General features: G+C 49.8%; 1 protein-coding gene across 1 annotated transcript; it reads left to right on the plus strand.

The window, feature by feature from the left end:
- The first annotated feature begins 17,219 nt into the window (after window positions 1-17,219).
- On the plus strand, window positions 17,220-26,527 carry NPY4R2 (neuropeptide Y receptor Y4-2). Its single transcript, XM_019813436.3, has 2 exons — window positions 17,220-17,320; window positions 22,804-26,527. Exon 2 carries the CDS (start codon window positions 22,844-22,846, stop codon window positions 23,969-23,971), a length of 1,128 nt encoding a protein of 375 aa, XP_019668995.1. The 5' UTR covers window positions 17,220-17,320; window positions 22,804-22,843; the 3' UTR covers window positions 23,972-26,527.
- The last annotated feature ends 968 nt before the right edge of the window (window positions 26,528-27,495 follow it).

The following is a 27,495-nucleotide window of genomic DNA, read 5'->3' on the forward strand; positions in this document are numbered from 1 at the left end:
ATACTCTCATCTCAGTTGAATGCATCCTTCCTGAGTCCTGAGCACTTTAATTTAGAGTTTTCCACTATTTTACTTTATTATTTATTTATTTTTAATATTTTATTAAAATCTTTTTATTTGAGAGAGAGAGAGAGAGAGAGAGAGAGAGAGAGACTGTGAGTGGGGTAGAGGGGCCGAGGGGGAGAGAGAGAGAGAGAGAGAGAGAGAGAGAGAGAGAGAGAGAGAGAGAATCCTAAGCAGGCTCCGTGTTGACATGAGGCTCGATCCCACGACCCTTGGATTATGACCTGAGCCGAAATCAAGAGTCAGATACTCAACCAACTGAGCCACCCAGGAGCCCCCAGAGTTTTCCATAATTTTAATAAAACCAGGGGAAAAGAAATAAAGCACTGGAATAATGGACAAATACAGCTATACAGACGTGGAGGTCTTCAGTCTGGATGGGCTGGGCCAAGTAGAACTCAACACCCCCATCCCCTCCCACAGCTGTGAGCGAAAGTCTGAATCAGGCAGAGTCAGGCCCATATACCAGATACACTAAAGGGCAGGTCATTTAAAAGTAGAACATGTGGGGCCTAGTTCAAAAACGAGAGGCTTTGTGTTGGGTGGGGCGGGACAGGGAAGGAAGCCTGGGGCACTGGGCACAGGTCCAAAGGCACAGAGCAAGCAGGCAAAGCATGAGGTGTAAATGCACTGGGGTCCACAGGGCTGGCCCTTGGGAGCCTGGCTCTGTCCAGGGAAGCCCCTAGGCTCTTACACTCCAGAGCCAGCTTTGCCAAGAATCCGGCCACTCAGCTCCACAGAAGAGCCATGGTTATAGTGACCACCGGCCTCGGAATGTCCACTTTACCTGTCACTTATCAGTAAAGTCCCTGCATTTGAATTTCCATGTGACAGGGCGCCTGGGTGCCTCAGTCGGTTAAGTGTCCGACTTCGGCTCAGGTCATGATTTCCCTGTTGGTGAGTTCAAGCCCCGCGTCGGGCTCTGTGCTGACAGGTCAGAGCCTGGAGCCTGCTTTGGATTCTGTGTCTCCCCCTCTCCCTGCCCCTCCTCTGCTCTTGATCTGTTTCTCTCTCTCAAAAATAAATAAACATTAAAAGAAATAAATAAAAAAGTGGAACATGAGGAAGCTGATGACAGCTTCTATTTCCAAAACATTTATTCATAAAATAATCAATTGACCTATTTGTGAACTACTCATTCAGCAAACATTTATTGTGTGCCTGGCCACCTGGAAATGACTCAGAGCAGGCCTCACCCACAAGGAGCTCATGGCCACAGCGGAGAAATCATGTGGGGTGGAAAGTCCTAGGTGGTGATGAAAGCACATCACCGTCTATTGATTGGAGCAGTCTCTTTGGGACCCTCCCCAAGCTGTGGTTTCTGAGCGAGGGGCTGGATTTCAGTGTTTCTATACACACACATTCTGAGAGTCTTCCCCTGGCTCCTCTGTAGTGTAGTTTACTTGCAGAGAAAATGCTACTTAATAGGGGAAATGAGAGGAATGCAGGAAAGAAGCCTTTGTGCAGTGAGGCGGTGAGGCGGGCTGGGGCTTGGGAGAGGAAAGAGGCAGCAAGAGTGGGAGGGAGGAGCCAGGGGCCGGGCCGCCCTCCGCTGCGGTGACAGAACGTGGCAGACGTGGTGTATTCCCGGGGTTTGTGTAGGACAGAACCTGTGCGTGCTGACAGAGCTGCAGAACAGGAGGAATCCCTTTGATCTGCAGGTTTGAACATCATGGAGGCTCATATGACAGATGCGTTAACTGCTCGTTAGCTGTCCCTCTTTTGAGCAGTTGTCCCCCTGCATCTACTTGAGCTAACTGCCCTGCACAAATGTGTCTTCCTCCCAGAGGCTGCCTCTCGCCTCTGCAGGCTGTGAGCAGCCTTGGCCCTCTTCCCAGAGGGCCTCCTGCCCCTCTCCTGGGGCACTTAAAACCTTCTAGAGTGAACCGTTCATTACTAGGTCTCTGCCTTGAGAGGATAGTCGTCTAGGAGCCCCCTCTCCCCTCTGAGTCCTCAGTGCCGGGCACGGTGCTGGACAGGAGCGCCAGGGTGCCTTGCCAAGGGCGGGAGGGAGAAGGAAAAGGGAGCACCCCAGGGGCATGGAGATCAACGCTTGTAGGTGGGAGTGAAGGGCTCCCGTCTTTCCTCTTTGTATCACCCTGAGGGTCCCTCCCGGCATCCTTCTCCTCTTCCTCCTCACAGCCAGATGCAGAGATGCTGGCTGTTTCCAAAGCATTTTCCCTGCCAGGTGAGAAGAGAGAGCAACAGCAGTGACCTTGGAGAGGGGAGGGTGCTTCTGCTGTTTGCAGAGGTCTAGGCAGCAGGGGGTTGCACACTATTGGCGTTGTCGACCGGGGAAGGGGGGGGGGGGCCCGAGTGCCATAGCTCCAGGCTGTCGCTTACTGACCGCACTTGGACACATCACTTCTGTTCACTGAGTCTGTTTCCTCACCTGTAAATTGGGGGTAATAACATCAACTCCCGGGATGATGTGAAGATTAAGTGAGAGATACAGTATGAAGCGCTTGGCACCTTACAGACCCAAGATGGAGGCCGTCGTGATGTATTCTCGGCCTGCACCCCTGGAGGAGATACCACAGATGGACGATGCCTGAGTGTGACCAGCACTGTGGTTCACTGTGGTCTTGTTATGGGATGTTGAACGTAGAGGACAGAGCGAGTGAAGAGAGCACTACCTCAGGAACCAGAAGAGGCTGAGGTTTGAGTCTGGGTTCTGTCTCATTGCAGCTACATGTCGCTGAGCAAGTGAGTTACCTTCTCTGAGCTATTGTTTTTTCTAAATTGTTTAACATGAATGGAGCCTTTCAGATACTCTCTTTAAGAGTGGAGACAGTGATCTCCAGAAGGAAGGCAAAGTGTCACCGTTTTCCTCCCGATAGGACATTTCTTCCACTGGAGCTTTAGGCTCACAGAGGGTGGGTGGGCTCCTGGCAATTGTCGTGCATTGACTGGCACCCTGGTGAAGCTGATACCAAGGAGCTGTTTTCATTGCCTCTGTCTGACCTCTTACCAAAATGGCACCAAATATTTACCAAGGTCTCTGGCTGGCGGTGGGAATGCTGGTCTAAACGTTATGATGGGGTGGGGATGAGATTGAATCGGGGGCATCCTGGACTCGTCACCTATGTCCCCAGATGTAATTATGTCATGTTACCTTTGACGGCCCAGAACGTACGAGGGCTGCCTGAATTGTGGAACACGGGATTTGGTGAGTAGCAGAAATCACCACCCACTGTGTGTCGTGGGGGACAGCTGAGAGGCAGGAGCGGCTGTCGGGCGGCTTCCAGCTGGAGGACACTCATGGAGGGAACAGCGGGCCCTAGAGCAGCAGCAGGCAGGCTGCCTGGGAACCCGAGTTGGGACTGTTGGCTCTGACCTCCCTCCCTAAACCGCAGGCAGTGGATACTAGGGTGGGAGCACGAGGGCAGCACCCAGGAGGAGTGGGGAGCACCCCCCCCAGAAGGCTAACTGTTGGCACATCCAGTCCAACAACACTCTCTATAAGCCCCCAGCCCTGGAGGACGCCTTCATTCCCTTCAGCCAACAGAGCTGATAATGCTCACTGCAGGCTTCTAGTCCAAGTCTAAGATGGGCCGTCAAACAACACCCTCCAAATATTTGTGGGGAAAAAAATGACAATTGAATAGAGACACCAAGGAAATCGAGTTAAATGAGCAAGCAGGAGATTTAAAAGAAAAAAAAAAATATTTAAGAGGGATGGGTTTATCTAACCCATTAAATGAGAGCAAGCAATTTTATTTTGAAAGTAAGTAATGAGGTTTGGGCAATGAAAAATATGATTGTCAAAGTACATTTAAAAAATGAAAGGGAGGGACTCCTAGCCACAGTAGTGAAGAGGGAGTTAGTTAGCTGGAAGAACAAGACAGGGAGTATTTCCAGAACCCAGGGCAAACATCATAGAGAGACCATTGGAGGTCTGCCGCATTCCAGCCTCCCCTTTTCCAGAGCTCAGGTTGGACGGTTTCCCAGTACTCACAGCGGGTAGATGTGGCCACGTGACTAAATCTGTCCAATGGACGCAAGAGGAGGGGCTGGGCCCCTTCTGGGCTAAGGGTCTGCTCCCTTGCTGCTGGTCCCCCTGGGGAGGGGGGAAGGGAGAAATAATCAAGTAGAAAATGGAAGAAAATATCCAAGACGTGAAGAAAGGCAAGACTAAATTTAAGGACCCATTAAGGGTCAAGCAGGATGAAAGGAAAGAAAAAGAGAAAGAAATGCTGACTTAAATCTTTGTCGTGAAATTTCAAAACACAAAGGATAGAGAGAACATCCCAAGAAGGGGAAGGAATTAATAAATAAACTTAAGAAATGAGGATTAAACTAACGTCAATTTTCTCACTTGGCAAAACTGAATACAAAAGTTTTGGAGCAGTATATTTGAAATTCTGGGGAAAACTGCTTCGAATTTATAAGGCTCTCTATACCCAGCCAGTCTGGTAAGTCAAGTGCAAGGGTGAAGTAAGGATATCTGAAGGGAGAAAGTTCTGTTTACCACTGATCTTATTATCTGTGAATTTATTTGAAAGAATTGCTGCAAGATATACTTCAGCAAAATGAGGTATGAACCCAAGAAAAAGATAACGTATTACAAGAAATATATGAATAAAGCTACCAGTAAAACTCAATAATTCCAAATCATTGATGATACTGTCAGTATAACGTATTGATTATATTGCTTATGATTATAATAATCTGGAACAAAGATTCTAAATAACCTCAACATTGGGGGGAAGTGATGAGGAAAATAAAAACATGCTAAAAATGGCTATAATAGGAGGCTCCAGGATGGCTCAGTGGGTTAAGTGTCTGACTCTTGATTTCCGCTTAGGTCATGATCTCGGGGTTTGTGAGATTGAGCCCCACCGGGGCTGTATCTGTGCTGTCAGCACAGAACCTGCTTTGGATTGTCTCTCTCCTCTCTCTCTGTTTCTCTGCCTGCTCTCTCAAAATAAATAAGTAAAACTAAAAAAAAAAAAAAAAGAAGTCGTAATCCCCCTTTTTTAAAAAAAAAATTTTTTTTTTCAAACGTTTATTTATTTTTTTGGGACAGAGAGAGACAGAGCATGAACGCGGGAGGGGCAGAGAGAGAGGGAGACACAGAATCGGAAACAGGCTCCAGGCTCTGAGCCATCAGCCCAGAGCCTGACGCGGGGCTCGAACTCACGACCGCGAGATCGTGACCTGGCTGAAGTCGGACGCTTAACCGACTGCGCCACCCAGGCGCCCCTCCCCCTTTTTTCAAAAAGGAAAAAATATGAGATCAGAAACACAAGTCTCTTTTTAAGAGAGGAGTCATATTTAATTAAAGGGCAACTATGAAGCAGATCACTTCAATATATTGTAAGTCGCCTTCTCTGTGCTACCATGAAAATGGAAGGATGTAGTATATTTATGACTCGGTGAACTAAAGCATAGAATCAATTTGCTGACAAATCTGATTGATGGCAAGGTCTCAAGTCAAATGGAATTTTATTCTGCTCTAACTTTATCACAAGTCATGGATCCTCCCTGCTGTGTTTCCTGATGTTCAATATAAAGATATAACAATTATCTTCGTTATAAAGTTGTCCCTTGTCATCTACTTGTTTTTCTACTGAGCATGTCTTTACTCATCAAAAGTGTAATTTCTTAACTTACAAATGGTGTGCACTTCAAGGCTTTTGAAACATTTTAGTCAATTTTGTAACACATGACCACCAGAGGAGACAGTGGTTATTCAAAAATTGTACCTAATGTTAATCACTCCAGATGTAATTGACTCACTTTCTTTCCTTCCTTCCAGGTTAGCACTCAACGTTTTGTTTTCCTACGGTGTTATTGCTGGGAGTTGCAATAGTTTTTTCTGCTAGTTCTCCTGGCTATACATATTTAATATAAACTTGAGTTAAAAACAAATGCAAAATAAAAAAAAGTAGTGTTGGGGCTCCTGGGTGGCTCAGTCAGTTGAGCGTCCAACTTTGGCTCAGGTCATGATCTCACAGTCCGTGAGTTCGAGCCCGACGTTGGGCTCTGTGCTGACAGTTCAGAGCCTGGAGCCTGCTTCAGATTCTGTGTCTCCCCCTCTCTCTCTGCCCTTCTCCCTCTCACACTTTGTCTCTCACTCTCAAAAATAAATAAACATTAAAGAAAATTTTTTTTTATTTTTTTTTCGACGTTTATTTATTTTTGGGACAGAGAGAGAGCATGAACGGGGGAGGGGCAGAGAAAGAGGGAGATACAGAATCGGAAACAGGCTCCAAGCTCTGAGCCATCAGCCCAGAGCCCGACGCGGGGCTCGAACTCACGGACCACGAGATCGTGACCCGGCTGAAGTCAGACGCTTAACCGACTGCGCCACCCAGGCGCCCCAGAAAATTTTTTTTAAAGTAGTGTCAATGTTAGATGTTGGCAAGGATGTGGAAAAACTGGATTACTCATGCATTGCTAGTGGGAACATACAATGGTGCAGCCACTCTGGAAAACAGGTTGGCAGTTTCTTAACAAACAAATAAACAAACAAACAAACAAGCAAGCTAGACTTGCAACTACTATTTGGACCAGGACTGTACTCCTGTACATTCACCCCAGAAATAAAAACATTTTCACCCCAAAATGCAACACAAATGTTTATAGTGGCTTTATTTGTAGTAGACCCAAACTATTGGTACCAACCCACATGTCCTTCAACAAGTCAACGGTTAGTTACATGGTACATCCTTACTATGGAATGCTTCTCAGCAATAAAAAGAAACAAACTATGGCTACGTGCAACAACTTAGGTGAATCTCCAGAGAATTATGCTGAATGAAAAAGCCAATCCTAAAAGCTTATCTGTTGCATGATTCCATTTATATAGGATTCATGAAATGACACAATTATAGACATGGAGAACTATAGTGCTTGTCGGAGGTTAAGGAGGTGGTGGGAGCAGAGGGTGGGAACAAGTGGGTGTGGCTATCAAAGGTCAACAGAGGGATCTTTGTGGTGGTGGAAATATTCTGTACCTTGACTGCTTCAATGGCGATATCCTGGTTGTGGTATTACACTGTGGTTTCACCATGATGGATGGAAATAAAGGGCATAGGGATCTCTGTGTTGTATCTTAGAACTGCATGTGACTCTATAATTATCTCAAATGAAAGTTTCTTTTTTTTTTTTTTTTTCAACGTTTATTTATTTTTGGGACAGAGAGAGACAGAGCATGAACGGGGAAGGGGCAGAGAGAGAGGGAGACACAGAATCGGAAACAGGCTCCAGGCTCTGAGCCATCAGCCCAGAGCCCGACGCGGGGCTCGAACTCACGGACCGTGAGATCGTGACCTGGCTGAAGTCGGATGCTTAACCGACTGCGCCACCCAGGCGCCCCGAAAGTTTCTTTTTTTAAAAAAAAAAGTTTATTTGTTTATTTTGAGAGAGAGAGCAAGAGTGAGCAGGTGAGGGGCAGACAGAGAGGGAGAGAGAAAGAATCCCAAAGCAGGTTCCATGCTGTCGGTACAGAGCCCCTTGTGGGGCTCGAACTCACAAACCATGAGATCATGACCTGAGCTGAAATCAAGAGTCAGATGCTTAACTGACTGAGCCACCCAGGTGCCCCTCAAATAAGTTTCAATTAAAAATGTGCTTCTGAGAATTTCTATACATATAACCCAGTTAAGAATTTTATCTTTGGCATTATGGTTCTCTTCTCGTTTGGGTGGGATATAAATTATTGTTCATATATTTTACTCTTTCCCCCCACATCTCATGAGAAGAGTTCCTGGTTCTGTTAATGTTGGCGGCAGCTCTGTGACTTGTTTTGGCTTTAGAGTGGGTGGAATACAGTTCCTTGTCCCCTGACTTTGTGCTCAGCCATGCAGCTTGCTTTGGCCAAAGGATGTTAGCAAAGGTGACTCAAATAGGGCTGGAGATGAACTTGCATAGTTGGGCTTATCCCCTTGCCCTTCTGTGGTCTCCATGAGTGAAGCTTTTGAACTTGCCCATCTCTTGAAGGCCCAGAATGAACACAGATGGAGGAGCCTTAACCTCAGTGAGGATCCAAGTCCTGTCAGACCTGCAGCTCAAAGCAGAGCTTCCCCATCGAGCCCAGCTTAGGTCAGCTAAACCCCAGGTGACCTGTAGTAGTTTGTATGCCACTGAGAGTTTTGTGGTTATTTGTTACTCAGCAATAGCTGACCCATACATCATTGTATCAAGTAAACATGTTAGGACAGCACAGCTGAGCACAATTTCAGATAAGAGAGTGGATTCTTCATCCAAGACATATGGTAATCTGGTGGATATTATACTTAAAATCCCATCTGTATCCATTTTGGGAGTTTCTGGATCAAAATCACCCTTTTTAAAAATTTTTTTTTTTTTTTACGTTTATTTATTTTTGAGACAGAGAGAGACAGAGCATGAACGGGGGAGGGGCAGAGACAGAGGGAGACACAGAATCGGAAGCAGGCTCCAGGCTCCGAGCCATCAGCCCAGAGCCCGACGCGGGGCTCGAACTCACGGACCGCGAGATCGTGACCTGAGCTGAAGTCGGACGCTCAACCGACTGAGCCACCCAGGCGCCCCTCAAAATCCCTTTTGTAACATGTCTTGGGGAGCTAACTGTATGTCCAGCATACAGCACATGTAGAACTACTTAAAAATACTTGTTAAATAACTGCGGACTGTTTGAATGAATCCCAGAAGGTCCCAGAAGGCAGGGATGGGGATTGGGGGGCTGATGTAAACAGTGTAGGATGGACTGCTTTGATATTTCTCCCCTGTCTTCCACAGAGGGGCAGTCGATGCACTGTGGGCTAGTAAGTCCATTGGGGTAGCAAAAGGCAAGGACTACAAGCCTCTAGGGGAATGATGTCCCTTTCCCTTGTCTTTTTCTTAATCTCTGCTAAGGAGGAAAAAATGCTGTTCTGAGCTGGTCATCTTCAAGATCATGGATTGTATTGGGGAAACGGAGCTTTAGCGACAGGGGGCAACTGTGCCCTTTTCCTCCTTTCTCTCTGGCTGGTGGGCGTGTCTCGCATTGCCTTTCTTGGAGATGGAGTAGAGAAGGAGCGAAGCATTGCTAAGGAGAGGCAGGGAAAAGGCAGCGGACATCCAGCCTAACCTGGAGAGAGCCAGGGAAAGGCCAGCTGCCTGGGGTGGGTCACAGGAAAGGTGTTGGCTGCCAGCTGACATCCCTTATCTTTCTTTCCTGCGGCCAGTATAGGTTATTTTACAGCCTAGCCTCTTTATGGCCTCAGTAGGGAGCAAAGGCAAACAAAGAAGGAGTGATCCTGCAGGGTCTAGGGAGCCACCTCCCACGGCAGATGTGCTTTCTTTAGCAGCCCTGCCTGCTACCTGAAGCACTTTGTGGAAAACCAGGCCTTAGGGGCTGCCTGACCTTGAGGTCCCTCGTTTATATCTCCCTTTCAGGTGGCTTTGAATGTATCCCCATCCCTTAAACCTTTGCATCCTTGCCAGCTTGTCATGAGCTGAAAACCAGTCTTGGCTGCGTTTTACAGATGATGAAACTGAGGCTGGATGGTTGTTACCAAGCTTTACCCTCTGTGCTGTGGAATGCTATTTCATTTCTTTGATTTATTCTTTTCTTCAATACCTACAATTATTTTTCTTTAAAAGAGAGATGGCAACAAACAAATGGGCTATATTCCTATTGCTTAGATAACTGATGTTAACACTCCCCTCCCCCATTATTTCTAGAGGTTACTACTTTCATTTTTGTCTTATTCCATGAAGGTGCAAGATTCTTTTATTATTTTAAAGCTTTCTGATTTAAACAATCTAAAACCTAGAGAAAAGTTACAAGTGAGGATAAAGAACATTAAAAAAAAATTCTGAACCATGTGAAAGTAAGCTGCGACAAGATGCGTCTCCCACAAAGATTGGTTTAATTGTATATTTCTTTAAACTTTTTTAAAATGTTTATTTATTTTTGAGAGAGAAAGAAACAGAGTGTGAGCTGGGGAGGGGCAGAGAGAGAGAGAGGGAGACACAGAATCCGAAGCAGGCTCCAGGCTCTGAGCTGTCAGCACAGAGCCCGACGCGGGGCTCGAACTCACAGACTAAGATCATGACCTGAGCTAACGTGAGATGCTTAACCAACTGGACGCCCCCTGTATATTTCTTACAGAGAAGGACATTCTCCTACTTACCAAAACACAACCCTTGTGATTCAGGAGATTAGCATTGACATATAACTACCCTCTCATCCCTAGGCTTTATCTATCAGTGGTCCCAAAGTGTTCAGATTTAGGTCTCCTGAATCTGGCCTCCTTTAGTCTGGAACAGTCTTTCCTTGAGTTTCATGGTCGAGACATGTTCCAGACTACGAGGCCAGTTACTGGTAGCCCATCCCTGGCTTTGTGCTAGTCTGATGTTTCCTCAGGATTGGGGTCATTTTTATGCACCGTTGGCAGGAGTATCATAGGCAATGATGTGCTCTTTTTGTATCCTATCGTGGGCACATGATTTCAATTTGTAGCATTAGTGAGGTGGTTGTTTTGATCGCTTTGATTAGGGTGGTGTCTTCTGGGCTTCTCCACTGAAAAGCAACTAATTTTCTCTTTGCAATTAATGATCATTTTATGCTGAGGGACACTGAAGCCGTGCAAATATCCTGTCATTCATCAAACTTTCACTTTATTCATTTAATTATTTATATTGGAGTGGACTCACTGGTTCCTATTTTATTCCATGGGCTATTATCTATCACAATCGTTATTTATTTTACTGCTCACAGTGTCCCAGATTTGGCCAGTGAAGGTCCCTTCCGGCTGGATTCTGGGTCCTTTTAACATGCCCCATCATTCTTAGAGCACTCTGTTACTTTCTAGCCTCCAAGGATCTCTCAGGTTCCTCTTGTACGTTCCCTGTCCTTTGGATTCTTTTAATGGAGAATCCATTGGAAGCCATGTATGGGTGCTAGGAGTGCTCATTGTTATTGGTGTCACCACTCCAAGGCTCTGTCAGTGGACAGAGCAAGGAGATGAGTGTGTGTGTGTGTGTGTGTGTGTGTGTGTGTATCTCACAACTACATTCATGTTTATGTATACAGATCTTCCTTGACTTACAATGGTTCTATGTCCTGATAACCCCATTGTAATTTAAAAATAACATAAATTGGGGCAGCTGGGTGGCTCAGATGGTTAAGTGTCCGACTTCGGCTCAGGTCATGATCTCACGGTTCGTGGGTTCGAGCCCCGCGTCGGGCTCTGTGCTGACAGCTCAGAGCCTGGAGCCTGCTTCAGATTCTGGGTCTCCTTCTCTCTCTGTCCCTTCCCCACTCGCACTCTTTCTCTCTCTCAAAAATAAGTAAACGTTAAAAAAATAACGTAAATTGAAAATACATTTAACTAACACCTAAATCAAACATTGACGCTTACACGCTCACAACCCTTAACATTTGTCTACAGTTAGGCAAAACCATCTGACACAAAGCCTATTTTATAATAAAGGGATATAATAAAGGGACTATCATGTAATTCATTGGATACTGTGCGGAAAGTGAAAACAGAATGGCTGTATGGTCATCAGTTGTTCAGTTTTGTGATTGCGTCACGGACCGGGAGCTGCCCACCGCTCAGCATCACAAGAGAGTATGGTACCACATATTGTTAGCCCGGGAAAAGATCAAAATTCGGAATCTGAAGTACTGTTTCTACTGAATGTGTGTGGCTTCCACACCACCGTAAGGTTGAAAATTCGTGTAAGATGAACCATTATAAGTTGGGGACCACCTGTATGTTGAAAGCCGTGAGATGATGTGCTACCTTCAATTCTAATTTCAAGCCACAGGGCTCATTCTATTTTTCCCCTTCTGTGTTTGTAACTACCTTCTCCATCGGTGAGAAACCCGGCTCCGTTATCTTTGATACACTTCCTTTACTTGGTTGACCCCCCTGCGTGGAGCCAGGCTCCCGTAGCAGAACTCCCTCCCACCAGCACTTCACTCTACTTGGGCTCTGGCACTCCACCTCGGCTGTCCTCTTCTCTCACCTCGTATTTGAGCTCTGATGCCCTGTGTTGGGCTGCCGGTTCCCCACCTCCCCACGTGGACACTCTCTTTGTCCTGTCCTGACACCCTATGCCAGGCCCCTCCATGGGGTGCCGTTCTCCATGGGCTTGGCTCCCACAGTGCTGGGCTGTTGGGGCTGCTGTCCTGCCCTCTGCAGATATCCTCCTCCCCTGCCAGGTTCCAACACCCACTGGTATGTCCCTTGGTTGGGGGGGTGGGGGCATCTTTGCACTCTGCTTGGGCTCCAACTCCCTGTTCTTGGCCACCAGTCTCCATAACCCTGGCCTCACCTTCCCTCATGGGACACCATCTTGCTCAGCCCTACCTAATGGCTTTTGGACTACACTCAGGCATTTGGAACTAATTTTGGATATGGATATGGGTGTTTGGAAGGGAAGGGAACAGAAGAAGAACAACACATGTTCTTCAAAATTATTTAAAAATATTTTTTTTTAATTTTTTTTCAACGTTTATTTAGTTTTGGGACAGAGAGAGACAGAGCATGAATGGGGGAGGGGCAGAGAGAGAGGGAGACACAGAATCGGAAACAGGCTCCAGGCTCCGAGCCATCAGCCCAGAGCCTGACGCGGGGCTCGAACTCACGGACCGCGAGATCGTGACCTGGCTGAAGTCGGACGCTTAACCGACTGCGCCACCCAGGCGCCCCTAAAAATATTTTTTATTGCTTATTTATTTTTGAGAGAGAGAGGGAGACAGAAGGTGAGCAGGGGAGGGGCAGAGAGAGAGAGAGAGAGAGAGAGAGAGAGACAGAATCTGAAGCAGGCTCCAGGCTCTGAGCTGTCAGCACAGTGCCCGTGGGGCTGGAACCCACAGACCGTGAGATCATGTCCTGAGCTGAAGTCGGACACCCAACAGACTGAGCCACCCAGGGGCCCCCCCGCCCCCCCCCCCCCCAATTTTTTTTTGAGCAGCACCCAGGAAATCTTTTCAATTTGCATCTCTGGGAAAGTTTCTTTTATTACTGAGAATTCCCTGTGCTGGGTACTCTCTGTTTACACTCCACCCAGGTCCATTCTCCACCATTGTTCTGGCCTTCTTTGTGCCCAGAGAGGCTGGATTCCAGGTGGCTTTGATCAATGGCAGGAACCCACAGGAGACCAGAAGTGGACCGAGACAAGTTGGTATACTTCTGCCCTACTTCCTTCTGTGTCGATGCTGAGTCTCTGGCGACAGTGGCATGCTTCCAGACCACAGCAGCTCATTGGGTGGCCTTTCTTCCACAGTCCCCTGGCTCTGATGACACGATTTTCTTCCCCTCATTCTTTTAGCTGGAGGGTGGTAACTGCCTTTGCTAACCTCTGAGTGCCTCACTACTTCTTGTATTTCCCCTTACCCCTGTCCACACCTCTAGAAGTTGCTTTTCGAATAATGTCTCTTCATTTGACTATCTGGGAGTGAATTCGGCTTCCCACTGAGTCTATCACTGATGTGCTTTCATTTTCTTGGTTCTCCCTTCTGGAAATTTTATTAATTGGATAATAGATCATCTGCATTAATCATCTACGTCTCTTGTTTTTGCTCTTAGGTTTTCCATCTTTTTCTGGTTTTGGCTCCATATTATGAGACATTTCCCTACCTTGTCCCAACCATCCCTTCCAATCAAATGTTTTTGTTTTTTTTAACTTCAGCCATCATATAGTTCATTTCTTTTTATTTTTTTTATTTTTATTATTATTATTTTTTTTTAAATTTTTTTTTCAACGTTTTTTATTTTTTATTTTTGGGACAGAGAGAGACAGAGCATGAACGGGGGAGGGGCAGAGAGAGAGGGAGACACAGAATCGGAAACAGGCTCCAGGCTCTGAGCCATCAGCCCAGAGCCCGACGCGGGGCTCGAACTCACGGACCGCGAGATCGTGACCTGGCTGAAGTCGGACGCTAAACCGACTGAGCCACCCAGGCGCCCCTACAGCAACTTTTTTAATCTCTCTAAGGATTAACGAAAGTGTTTGATCTCTTAAAGTTCTTTTCTGGTCCCCTAGTTACTTCAGTTTTATTTGGGGTCAGTTATTTTGTTTATTTATCTTGACCTGTCTCCTCTGTGCTACTGATTTCCCAAATGTATGGGATTCTTTGGTTTTCTGTCACAAGAATGGGAAAACAAGCAGATTTTTCTGGATAGCTGATGCGGCTTTCTTTTGCTATAGCTCTTCCAGGAGCAAAGCAGGACAGCTGCCCAGGAGCTCTCTGTGTCAGCTTGCCATTAGAATGAGCACGCGGTGGGGACGCCTGGGTGGCTCAGTCGGTTAAGGCTCTCCGACTCTTGATTTCAGCTCGGGTCATGATGTCACGGTTCGCGAGTTCGAGCCCCACATCAGGCTCTGCACTATCAGATTCTCTGTCTCCCTCTCCCTCTGCCCTTCCCCTGCTTGCGTGCTCTCTCTCTCTCTTTCAAAATAAATAAAAAGGACATTTAAAAAATTAAAAAAGAAAGAATGAGCACGTGGTGGGGCAGGAACATTTCACAGAGGCCTGGCCGTATGGGCTCAGTCTCCAAGAACGAGTGGGAGTTTTCCAGGTGAAAAGTGAGCCCAGTGAGTCCCGGCTGTGGAAGTAACATCGACACAAGCCTGGATATGTCAAATGCCTGATATTCTCTAAAAATGAAGAGTGAGTGGAGAAGGAGTCTGGGGGAGACACCCTAGAAGGGTTTAAGGAGAAACAGACTGGCGTGAAAAGCTACCCATGGATGTGTACGGGGCCTGTCAGCACCATGTCGGATTAATTCTGGTGGGAGTGTGGGTCTGGAGACTGCTGGGTTGGAGAGGGGTGGGGGCGGCGCTCAGGGAGGTGGACGAGCACACAGAAGCCCGGGGAGGAATAACGGCAGCCACAGATCTCTAGGGCATGTTTCCTGTGCTAGGAGCCGGTCACATCTCATCTCGTTTGCGCTAGCAACAGCCCTAGAGGTGGATTTTATTAGCTCCATTTTACAGAAGAGAATTTGAGGCTTGGAGAGTTGGCTCCTGGGCCCAGCTTTTGACCACCCGCCACACTGGATCTTAAGGTGGTGACAGTAACAGTGAAATGGACCTGATTTCAAGTCTCAGCGCATTGCCAGCAAGGAAGTAGTGGGGATCCTTCCCCCGCCTTCCTGAACCTCAGTTTTCTCATCAGACCAAGGAGAGCTTGCAGTGGACCAAGGGGTCAATCTGCAAGCTGTTGAGGGCCATTCACGCCTGATGGATTAGTGCTTGCGCTCATCTCCAGGGTGATTCACGTGGAACATGCCTCAGGGAGCAGGAAGTGAGGTCCATCACCAGGCTGTTAAGGAGACTCCACGTCTAGGAGGTCAGACCAAAAGCCAGCCACTTTTGTGGCACAGGGAGAACCTTACCGAGCCCCTTCCTCAGAAACTGCAGAATGTAGCCTACCCGGCCGGCCAGACCTCCCAGTCTGGGGTCCTGGCCCCAGGCTCCCACGAGAGGGGAGGTACAGTGGCCAGCTTCTTGCTTGAGGCCTCCGCTTTCTCGGAGGGGAGCTTCAGATGCTCCCGCTCGGCTGGGTGCCCAGCTCTGCCGCCAGAGGGCGCTGTTTCCTTCTCCAGCAGAGGCGCAGGGTCTGACTGCCAGCTCCCTTAGTGTCCCTCTAACTAGGAATTCTGCTCTGAGGCGCTCCCTCCCCCTCTCAGAGGAGCCACTGCCTGGCCTGCTGTCTCAGCTCCTCGGCCCTTGTCTGACCCACGGGGCAGTGGTTCTCAAATGCGGCCGTGTGGCAGCCTGCCTGAAAGGGCTCACCAGCAAGGCCTACACAGCTGCTCCACGAGAAGGCGGTGACAGCATCTGAATTCTTGCCTCTACAGAGAACAGGTGTCTCTAGGGCTTCCTGCCAGTTGGGTAGTTTCTGCATAGACAATATTCTTTGCTTTAGACTCCAGGAAGCCACTATTATGATCAGGTCCCATTAAATGCATACCTGCCTTCCTTTGGAGACACTGGTGACTTAGTGATGGGGGATGGGGCCACAAGCGTCATCTGCCTCTGCCGCAGAGCACAGAGGGCTGCAGGAATGGATCATAGCAGAAGGGTCATTGCAGGGTCCTTGCGAGCAGAGGCGTGGGTCTGGGTCTGTTGCTTGGCTGAGTGACTGGGGGGGGGGAGGTGCTCAATCTTTGAGTCTCACTTGGCTTCATCAGTAAAGCAGGGATACAAATGCCCACCTCTTGAAGTTATTGTGACGATCAAATAAGGTAGTGTTTGCAGAGTCCACATGTGCCTTAAGTGGCAGCTGCCATTCCAGAAAGGGCCACTGCCCACAACTCCAGGGCCATATCCACAGATGAATAGGACCTCTGGGGTTACTTGGGAAGAGTGGCTGGGAGGCGTGTGTCATGTTATAGGAGAGTGGTCCATGCCCAAAATCTTGAAGCAGATCTGCTCTCAGGAGATTCTCTAAGCACATACTTAATTTTACCATATGGCCTCCTTGGGAAAAAAAAAGTGTAAGTTAGCGTATTTAAAACAGGAGCAACCTTTATAACAAATCCTGTTCCATTTTGGCCAAGTCTTGTGTCACCTGGGTTCTGACGGAAAAGCACTTTCTCTGTTCATTCTCGTTGCAACAACGTTGGAGGCTCTTCCAGGACCTAGAAGTCCCTCCCGACTGATCACCTGTGCCTCTCTGGAAGCCTCCTTGCTAACATTCTCCAGCCACACTGCCTCCTGTGGTCTCCAGGGGACAAATGCCTGCAGCCTCAGGGCCTTTGCTCTTGCTGTGCCCTCTGCCCGGACCACCCATCTTGAGCTGACCTATTTCCCCACAGCATGTCACTCCACACTAACTCATTGACTTGCCCCTTGTTTGTCTTCCCTCTCAGGACTGGGAGCTCCAGGATGACCCAGGACAGGCACCTCGTCTTCTTCAGTTCTGTGTGCCCACCAGGAGAGTCAGGCTCATAGGAAGCCTGCAATTAATATTCGTGAACGAGTTTATGAAAAGCAGGTCTTCTTAGGCCCATTTCATACATGAGGAAACTGAGGCCCAGGCAGCGAGAGAGCAGCGCAGTTCCAGTCTGTGCCATGCGGAGCGGAGCCGGGGTGGGCGTGGGGGAGACCCGCGTGCAGGGAGGGCGGTGGGGCCCGAGGCGCGGCTCCCGCAGCGGGCGCCTGGGTCTCAGGGCGGCGGGAGCGTCCCCGTGGGCGGTCACTGGCGGCAGACTGGGCGGGCGCGGGAGCGCGGGGTGGCGGAGGAGGGAGCCCAGCGGGCCAGCGGCAGAGCGGCAGGGAGGCTCCGCTCCGCAGGCAGAGAGCGCCAGGGCCGCCGGAGCGGGTAGGAGGGCTCGGCCCCGAGACGGGCCCCACGGGTGCAGGGGCGGGGGCGCCCGGGGCCCAGTGCGAGGGGTCCTCCGGGAAGCCGTGCGCGCTGCTGCATCTGGGAGCCTGGGGAGGGGGCGTCGGTGGGGGGGGGCTTCAAGGAGCCCAGGGCTCAGAGACACGCTACCACGGTCACGGGTGGAGGGCGGGGTGGGCAGGGGGGCAGCCCCAGCTCCTCGTGTGGCCTTGGGCTCCCGTAGCCTCCGGGTCCCACCTGAAACGTTGGTGGCTCTCTGCCTCATCTTGTGGGCTGCGAGGAGAGGGGTGAGGGGTGCATGGCAAGTGTCTGGGCGCCTGGGGCATTCGGAGACCAGGAGCTATTGGTTGAAATTTCAGGAAACAAAATAGATGTCCTTTCCATTCTCACTTCCTTGGGAGATTGATAGGATTTATATTAGTTCTTAATTTTTCTCGGGGGGGGGGGAACGCAGGCTGCAGGGGAGACCTCCCTCAGGGGTTCAGGTGTTCCCCCCATCCCCCTTGACTAGCCAGCTGCCTGGGAAATACATCTGAAGGCATCATTTTCCTGCCATTGCACAATAATCCCCTCCTTCCTCCCAGACTGGCCACCCCCTGCGGCGTACCTGAAGGACATAAGATCTGGTCCTCACTGGGCATCTTTGCGGTGCACATGGGAAGTGAGGGACAATCTTTGTATGCGGTCCCATGTGGGGGGGCCCCAGTCTCCCAGAATGGTCTGAAGTGGTCCCTGTGGCCGCTGCTCGCTGCTCAGCAACCCCGGGGAGTGGATGTGATCACCCTGAGGGGGTCATTGCACTGCTGGAGGCTGCAAGGGACGGCATTGGACACCTGGTCACTCGGAAGGGACCGGTACCTGCCCAGTCCTGTCTCCTCCATGGGGAGCTGTTGCTCTCATGCTCTGCCATAGCGAGGTCTCTGAGGCTCCAAATTGTATCAGTAAGGCGGCAACTCTAAGAGTGTCATTGCATTAGAGATTCCAAACCCAGGGCAGCTTGGGGAAGACAAGAGCCTGAAGAGGCTGGGTGGTCTTTGGAGCTGCTGGGGGCGTGGGCGTTCTGAGCCAGCATGCTAGAACCAAAGTCCAAAGCTCTCAACGTGACCAACGGAGGTCCCTGGGGTACCTTCTTATTTGGCTGAACTGCCTACTGGCACCCCTGGGCGCTCCCTGGGGCCCTGGGCTCCGTCAGGCTTTGTCAGGGATATTTGTCTGCCATGTTTGCAGGTCAACAATGGTTGGATACTGGCAATTTCACATGGTTCAGTCTAGGAATGCCTTCCTCCCAGGGCTGTGGTGTGGATCAATGCTCAGTGGAGTATCAGGCACCTGAAGCTCAGTGAAAGCTGATGTCCTTCTGCCCTCTGTCTCCAGGAAAGCGTGTGCTCTCCAGAGTGAGGCGAGCCCCCTCCCTCCTTGGGGTCTCTCCTCCAAGACTGGGCTCCCACACGCCCTCTCCTGCCTGCCCTTCCAAGTCCTCTTCCTGCTCCCCTGGCTGTACCAGGCTCAGATCCTGCCCCTCCCCAGGTGCAGCCTCTCGGGCTGTTTGGGCATCTCCCAGGATGTCCAGGGACCAAACTTGTCCCTCAGCATCCTGGGGCCCTCATCTACAGACAGGTCAGTGCAGGTGAGGCACTGACTCACCTGCATGAGGCCTGTAGTGAGTGTCTCTCAGGCTAGTCACTGGCCTGTGGACAGGGTGGTCTTCCGCTTTGAAATGCACGTGGTGGGAGTGTGGCCCTTCCCAGCCCTGGATAGAGTTGGCTACTGGGCTGTGGGGCAGGGTTCGGAGTAGGAGGGCGCTGAAGCAGGGCTCGTGCTTTTGAGGCCGGGCACTGGGCAGAGGATTGGAGTAGGGGATTCGTCCCAGCGCTGTGCCCTCCCGCAGGACTTTCTAAAGAGGCTTTGGGTCAGAGCTGGAGCCAGGTGCACTCAGGGGCCTGTGCCTGGGTTCGTAGGATCGCTGTGGCCAGTTCTTCTGGTGGAAGGGAGCAGGGTCCCTCCGGTGGGGTTGGTGGGATGTGTGGGAAGAAATGTTCGATGAGCACTGCTCATGCCAGGCTGGTCTTGTTGTAAAATGGGCAGCTCAGCTTCCCAGGAGGTGGCAGAGAGAGCTCCTGACCAGGACCTGGTCCATCGAATTATGTTCTTTGTCCAAGGGACGAGATGGGGACTGAACTGAAAGAGTCTAAGGGAAGGGAGCTCCAGGGTCCTACCTTTCAGACCCCCCTCTTCCCTATTTCACCCCCTGACTTTGGGGAACCAGGCTGTCCTATAGGTATCACACCCTGCTTCATACAACTGAGGAAACTGAGGCTCAGAAAGGTTCAGCGACTCTCCCAAGGCCACTCTACAGATAGGTGGCAGGGCAAGGAATTTGAACCCAGGACAAGTCCGCGGCCTGCTGGCCTCCCTAGGTTCCTGATAGGTTTCTCTGCTGTTTTCCTAGATGCCTGTGGTGGCTCTATCTGTGCAACAAAGGACACTGTTCTTGACCCCAGGGGCACTCAGACAACCCAAGAGACAGGCCTACGGACTGCTCTTGGGTGAACCCCGCTCCCAGCAGCCAGGTGACCTACTGCCCGCAACCAATGGTTTCACTCTGACCATTCCTAACCCTGAACCCTGAAGTCCCAGTTGGTGGAGCTGTGGCTGGATCTTGACCCCTTTGCACCAGGCCCTGGTGGCATCCAAGTCCAGTCTCCTTCCTTGATTCTGCTCAGGAGCACCTGTCCCGAGGGATCCTCTGTTCTGGGGGGTCCCCACCTCTCAGCAGGTTCTATAGAAGGAATCTGGCCTTCCTGCTGACCCGGCTGTTGGATTTGAATTACTGCTACCTTGCCCCTGGAGTGGCTTCTGGAAATCCTCAGTTCTTGCGTGCAGAGGGCCCTTCTGGGGCGGAGGTTCATGGAGTCCTCCCGGCGGGCCCCTCCCAGCCTCTGCAGAAACATGCAAGGGCCTGCTGGCAATTTTGCTCCTTTCTGGGTCCCCCGGCCCCCTGGCCCCCCATGACACTTTCCTGACTTGCTCTTCTCCCAGTGCCAGCACTTCCCTCCTTCGCCCGGTCCCACAAGCTGCTGGGAAAGGGCTGGTTTGGGTTCAGACATCCATGTGGTCTAGTCAGCAGGGGCTGGTATGGGGTGTCCTGGACCACTGTGACCATCCCTTGTGTTAGCTCTTCACTGGTTCTCTAAGAAGGGGTCTGCAAGCCTGGCAGACCCCCAGTGCCATCTTCTTCGGCCCTCCCTTTCCTCCTGCCCTGGCCCTCGTACTCAGTCTATTCTCTACATCCAAGTGATCTTTCTGGAACGGATTCGGCCTTGCTGGCCAGATTGCATGCCTCTCCCAGCATTCCTGCTCTGGCCCACCTCTCCGGCCTCATTGCTTACCATTGCCTTCTACCAACTCGGGGATCCAGTTGTTCTGAACTGCTCGCTGTTCTCTGAGGAGGCTCTGCTCTTTCCTGCCTGCGCCCCCCCCCCCCCCATCTTTGCCCATGCTGTTCCCTGCACCTTGAATTCCCTCCTCTATCTTGCCCATTGGGTGGTTGACTCCTCTTCAACTTTGAGGCCGTGGATCAATGTAACTTTCTCTCTCATCTTCCTGCTTCTCTGATCTCCCCACTCACAGGCATCCCATTCCTACTGGTTTGGCCATGGCAATATGGCCTTGAGGTTCACCTGTATTCCTGGTGGTCAGTTCCTGTGGCTGTATATCATCTTGGCCTTTGTTTCTAGCATGGGGCTTGGCACATGTTTATTGAGTGAATGAGTTGAGTGACAGTTTTCTGGAGGTTCCATGAACTCTGCTGTGATCGTGCTGCTTTCGGCCAGTTTGGAGCCGCTGGTATTGCCTCCCACCATTGACTCAGCCCTGGCTGGTGGTTATCCAGAGCCTCGGGTTTGCGTCACATTTGCTGCTTCTGAGCACAGTGTATCCACCACATTTCTATGCAGCTTTGGCTGCTTTTGGAGTTGAATACTGGGCCTTGCATTTGGCCTTGCTAGGTTTCATTTTGTCAGGTTCTGTTCCAAATAGCCCTTTCTGCCAGAAGACTGTGGTGTCAGAATAATACTCCTGCCTCTGAGATTCAGTAGTCAAAATAACCAGACTGTAAACTGTTAGTTGAATTCACGACTTGGTCTTATAAATGGCCGTATGTACCTCATCTTTATAAGCCAAATTAAATGCATGGTGAGTGATGTTCGTGAGAGCTGACAAATAGAGTTTATTGCACTCTGGTTAATTTTGGCCATACTCTATAAAAACTGCCTTTAAATTAGCACTTGATGATGAAGAACATATATATGTTCACAAATGGACATGACCATTATGTAGAACTTAAAGAATATCTGAAATAGGGTCTTCCTCTCTGAATAGTATTTATCAGAATGGGACTCAAGGATGAAGTGCACAAGAATCGCATGGGCTGTATGTTGAAATATATGGACCCCTGGGCGCTATCTTAGACTCACTTAACTGCCTGTCCTGGTGAAGGGCTCTGGAGTCTGCACTTTTGACATGCCCCTGGAATGGGTCTGATGCTTTCTGAGGGCTGGGGACTGCCTGAGAGTTTAGTGACAGCCAGAGATCCCATGGAGAAGGTGTATCACGGTGGTGTGTGGAATGATCTGGTGGCTTTCCCTGTCAGAATATCTGTCACTGGCATTACCACCTGGAGATTCTGGAGTCGAAATCCCAATGTGGTCTTGGCAGAGGGTCCCTTGTGTTGAGGAGACACCAGGGGAAAAGAGATGGGCTGTGCCAGGGCACAGAGATGTGGACCAGACTGCTGAGTTTGGAAACTGCAAACTGTTTTGGGTGACTTAAGCATAGGCAAGTCAGTAGGCAACCATAACCTTGGCCCTACCCATGTGTAGCATCATGGGCGTGGGGAGAGAGCCAGTGTGCCGATGACCCAGTATTTTTGTACCTAGCAGTCATCAACTCTGTCATGTGTCACCTGAGAAACAGGGCTGACAGGGCAGGTAGGGGCTGAGACCTGGAGGGTGTACTGTGTTTCGAGCCCTGAGGTTTAGTTCTATTCTCAACGGCGTGGGGTGCTGTACAAGGACCTGAGTGCCAAGTGGCATTTACTGCGTTTCTATTTGGATAAGATGTGACAAGAGGATTTCTACCCATACTCCTTAAGCAGTTCTGTCTTTGAACTCTGCTTATGAAAATCTAGTTTCTCTACCATTAAAGCAGACTTGGAAGCCTGAGGTCAGAAGGAATTTGTATAACAACTTCTGGCATCAGACCCGGGTTCGTATCTGAGCCCTGTTACTGATTAGCTGTGTGACTGTGGGCAAGTTGCTTACATCTCTGAGTCTCAGGTCCTCGAGGTCCCAGCAGCCTTGGGATGGAAGAAGCCATGACCCTCTCTACCTGACCCCCACTTCTCCCTGGGGTCCACGCAGGAGGCATGATCACTGAGTACCATTTGTCTGTTTGCTTTGTAGGCACTGTCACTGAATCTTCTGTAATCTTCTCACCTGCACCATGAACATCTCTCACTTCCTGGCCTTGCTGCTCCCAGGATCCCCACAGGGTCAAAACAGGAGCAGGTCAAGGAGCATTCCATACAACTTCTCTGACCACTGCCAGGATTCTCTGGACCCAATGGTCTTTATTGTTGTCTCTTATAGCATCGAGACTATTGTGGGGGTCCTGGGCAACCTCTGCTTGATATGTGTGACCATTAGGCAGAAAGAGAAGACCAATGTGACCAACCTGCTCATTGCCAACCTGGCTTTCTCTGACTTTCTCATGTGCCTCATCTGCCAACCACTCACGGCCATATACACTATTATGGACTACTGGGTCTTTGGGGAGGCCCTTTGCAAGATGTCAGCATTCATCCAGTGTATGTCGGTGACAGTCTCCATCCTTTCGCTTGTCCTTGTGGCCCTGGAGAGGCATCAGCTCATCATCAACCCAACAGGCTGGAAGCCCAGCATCTCCCAGGCCTACCTGGGCATTGTGGTCATCTGGCTCATCGCCTGCCTCCTCTCCCTGCCCTTCCTGGTCAACAGTGTCCTAGAGAATGTCTTTCACAAGAACCACTCCAAGGCTGTGGAGTTTCTGTTAGATAAGGTGGTCTGTACAGAGTCCTGGCCGCTGTACCACCACCGCATCATCTACACCACCTCCCTGCTGCTCTTCCAGTACTGCATGCCCCTGGCCTTCATCCTGGTCTGCTACGTCCGCATCTACCGGCACCTGCGGAAGAGGAAGCGGGTGTTCCGCAAGGGCACCTACAGCTCGCGGGCTTGGCAGATGAAGAGGATCAATGGCATCCTCATGGCGATGGTGGTTGCCTTCGCCGTGCTCTGGCTGCCGCTGCATGTGTTCAACAGTCTGGAGGACTGGTACCATGAGGCCATCCCCATCTGTTATGGCAACTTCATCTTCTTGGTGTGCCATCTGCTTGCCATGGCCTCTACCTGTGTCAACCCTTTCATTTATGGCTTTCTCAACACCAACTTCAAGAAGGAGATCAAGGCCTTGGTGCTGACATGTCAGCAGAGTGCCCCCGTGGAAGAGTATGAGCATCTGCCCCTATCCACAGTGCACACGGAAGTCTCCAAAGGGTCTCTGAGGCTCAGTGGCAGGTCCAACCCCATTTAGCCAGGTGTAGGCCTTCTCCCTGCCATGGTCATTGTCAAGTTCCTTTACTTAGCCAAGTGGGCCAACTGCATCATTACTGGCATCATTATTGGCATTCTGGTGGACACCATCCTTACGGGCTTTCTGGAGTCCAGAGAGGCTGGAAAGAACCCATTTTTGCAACCATTTGCATTGTGAAGACTGACATTCAGTTGGTTCAGCCATTTGTTCCTGGGAGAATTCTGAGCATGGATTCTGCGGGTCACAGTATGTCTTGTAGCCTGAGCAGGTGCCAGAGCCAGAGATGGTCTGCTCATTGCAGGCAGAGTTCATGCTGGCAATTCAGAAACAGATGCTCAGCCCGGGAGCCCAAGGGTTTCACCTCCTCCAGTGAGACTGTGAGGTCACTGTGGAGTCAGGGAGGGAGCACGGGGGTCAAAGCTCTGGACCTTGGTCAGGCCCTCACCTCTTGGAGAGGTGATGTTGGTGGACAGGCTTTGTAAGTGGTAAAGAAGTCTATGAAGGCAAGTTAGCACATCCAGGTGCAGAGAATGGATCATGCTTACCTTGGGTCCTCATGCTCCAATGCAGGAGGAAAGTCAGTCCTGAGCAGCAGGAATCCCATGATTCATATCCTGCTCCATATTCCTCTTTCACTGCCTCCGCCACCTCATGTGGAAATGAGCCTGCAAGTATCTCCCCTTGATAAACACCTTGAGGGGGACATCTGTATCACCATAGAGCTTGTCCTCCATGCCTAGCACAGGACCGGTGCAGGGAGAGGGCTCCAGCAAGGTTTGCCATGGTAGGCTGATGGTGTAAACATGCCCCTGCTGAGGGTCCGGCTGAGCACGGGCGCCCTGTGCCATGGTCCAGCATGGGAAGGGCCAGGTTGCTGCAGCCATGCTCTCTTACCTGCCTTTCCTAGCCTTTAGGACCTCTCTTGCCAGACAAGGCAGCAGGCCAGGGACTCTGTGACCTTCCCCCATGTTGACCCACTGCCAAGGCTGACAGCACTCAAGGTTGTGACTCCGGCCTCTGTTCCACACTCTGACCACTAAGCTGACTTGCTCTAGGTGATGTGCATTGTTGTTCCAAAGCCTCCCCAGGCCTTCAGTAGGGGCAGGGGCAGGGGGTTCGTGAATTTGGCTTAACAGGACACTGACTGAAAGGAGTTGGAGTCCTCCTATCTCCAGCCCACCAGGGAAAATGGAGAAATGGCTACAATGAATGTGAATATCTCACCCATGGAGGTCTTGCCCCAGTCTTCTGGCTGCTGAGCCAGATCCAAGGCTTTATCTCTGTGTGGACCAGACAGGTCAAGCTTGCCTCTGGGCCACTTTCAATGGGAGACCCAGGTCTGGCTCTGCCTGCTCAGTTTCACCTACCCTCTGGCAGAGTGGGCAGTGGCTAGACCCACCATGGCTTCCAGGGGCAGGGTATTCAGGTGCCCAGAGCCCTCAAGTATCTCACTGGGAGGCTGCTAGGACCGCTGTTCACAGGATATGTGGCAGAGGGCCAGGCAACAGAAGATTGAACAATCACGTCTGACTGTCTCTCTGACCTGGCCCCTGACCGAGAACTTGTGCAGCCAACACCCAACACAAGTAATCTGTGAGCCACCAGCCCCCTTCCTGGAGCTGTTTATTTCTTCCCAGGTTTTGGTCATATCTCTCATTCTGTTTCTTTATTGACTTTTACCCTGGCTTTTGGAATAGATTTTGAGCCACTGTATTGGGTGCAGCTTGTGCTTGTCCTCTGGTGCCATCTGCTGCTGGCTGCTCCCGGTAACCACCTGCCAGCAAAGCCCAGACCTTGGCGCCCATCCCAGCAAGATGTCATTGAGCAAGCTTCCCGAAGAATGTGGGGGCCTCAGACGCCTCCAGAGCCCATGCAATTGCCTGGGGTTTACACCTCATCACTCGTATCAGTGGTGCCAAGATGCTTGGGGACAAGGATGCTTTAGGGTGCCCACATGACTGAGGACAGGGGAACTGGGTTGGGCATCTGGCAGAGGTGCTTGGCATTAGGAATTGGGGTAGTGGGTGAAAGCTTTGTTGAGCATCTTCTATGCTGTCTTCACCTTGCTTGGGTTGACACAACTTACCTGGATGGCTGTCTCCTGCTCCCAGTTCCTAATGACCCTTGGAGTTGTCTGGTTCCCCAGTGTACCCTGGGACCTTGCTGCTCAAAGTATGCTCAGAAGACCAGCAGCCTTAGCAGCACTTAGAACTCGTTAGATATGTGGAATCCCTATTCCCACCTGAGACCTATTGAATCAGAATCTGCATTTGGTCAGAACCTTTAAGTTAATGGTGTACATGTTCAAGTTGGAGAAGCTCTGCTCTAGGAAACAGAGTGCCTGGAGCCTGGAGCTGCTCGGTGAGCACCTGTGGGCACCCACTCTGGGATCTCGACTAGAGTTCTAGGAATCCTTGTTCTGGAAATAAGGCTTTAAGATGGTATGGCTGAAAAGGTGGGTTATTCCACTGTGGTTGTTTGTCTCTTCTCTGACTGCATGTGGACATATTTCTTGTGAGACTTGCTCATTCCTTAAATAAATATTTGCAAAATGAACAGTTTGTGTAGTTAAATTCTCAGTGAATGTGCCCCTCTGTATTCTGCTCTGTTTCCCTTCAAGCTATATTGTCAACCGTTCTTTATGTTGCTATATATCATTTTTGACAGCTGATTAAGGATTTAGAAAATGTGCCAGTGAAAGCTGGTACCTCCGAGCTATATCTCTCTTTAGCTCCTGGAAGGGCCTTTCTCTGTCCCTGCTAATCGGCATGTCCCTGATTGTAGTGGGGGGACCCTTCTTCAGAGGAGCATCAGGGCTGGAATTGGAGACTCATACTCATGAATACCACCAGGGGACCCTTGGAGGGCACAAAGGATTACTGAACCCTGGTGGTGGGAATGTAGATCCTCCCTCACTCTAACATTTCCTTTTTCCAGAAATGACATTGGCTTGTTTTTTCCCATTATAAAAAGTGAATTATATAAATTCTCAAAAATATGCAAAATATGCAACAAAATGAAAAGGAGATCACATGCCACCACCCAAAATACTCAATGTTTTCATTTTGGGGAATCATTTCTTTAGTTTTTATATGGAGTGTTAGGTTTTTTTTGAAAAACATGGTAGAGATCGTACTGTAAGTATATGCATATTTATCTATAAAGATATTTTTTACAATCTTTTTTGCTTAACATTATAAGAAGTTTTTTTAAATATAATTTATTGTCAAACTGGCTTACATACAACATCCAGTGCTCATCCCAACAAGTGCCCTCCTCTGCCCATCACCCATTTTCCCCTCCCCCTTTCCTCCCAATAAGCCTCAGTTTGTTCTCTGTATTTAAGAGTCTCTTATGGTTTGCCTCCCTCCCTCTCTGTAACTATTTTTCCCCTCTTCCCTTCCTCCATGGATTCTTTTGGGTTTAAGAAGTTTTATTCATTCATTCAACAGATATGTCAGACACATGGTAGATGCTGGAGATACACCAGCAAGAATAGACATTTTCCCTATTCTTATGGAGTT

This window comes from Felis catus, chromosome D2 (assembly GCF_018350175.1).
Source record: "Felis catus isolate Fca126 chromosome D2, F.catus_Fca126_mat1.0, whole genome shotgun sequence".
Taxonomy (NCBI): Eukaryota; Metazoa; Chordata; class Mammalia; order Carnivora; family Felidae; genus Felis; species Felis catus.

Excerpts from the sequence above, each read along its gene's own strand:
- NPY4R2 (XM_019813436.3), top strand. The coding sequence starts at position 22,844 with ATGAACATCTCTCACTTCCTGGCCTTGCTGCTCCCAGGATCCCCACAG.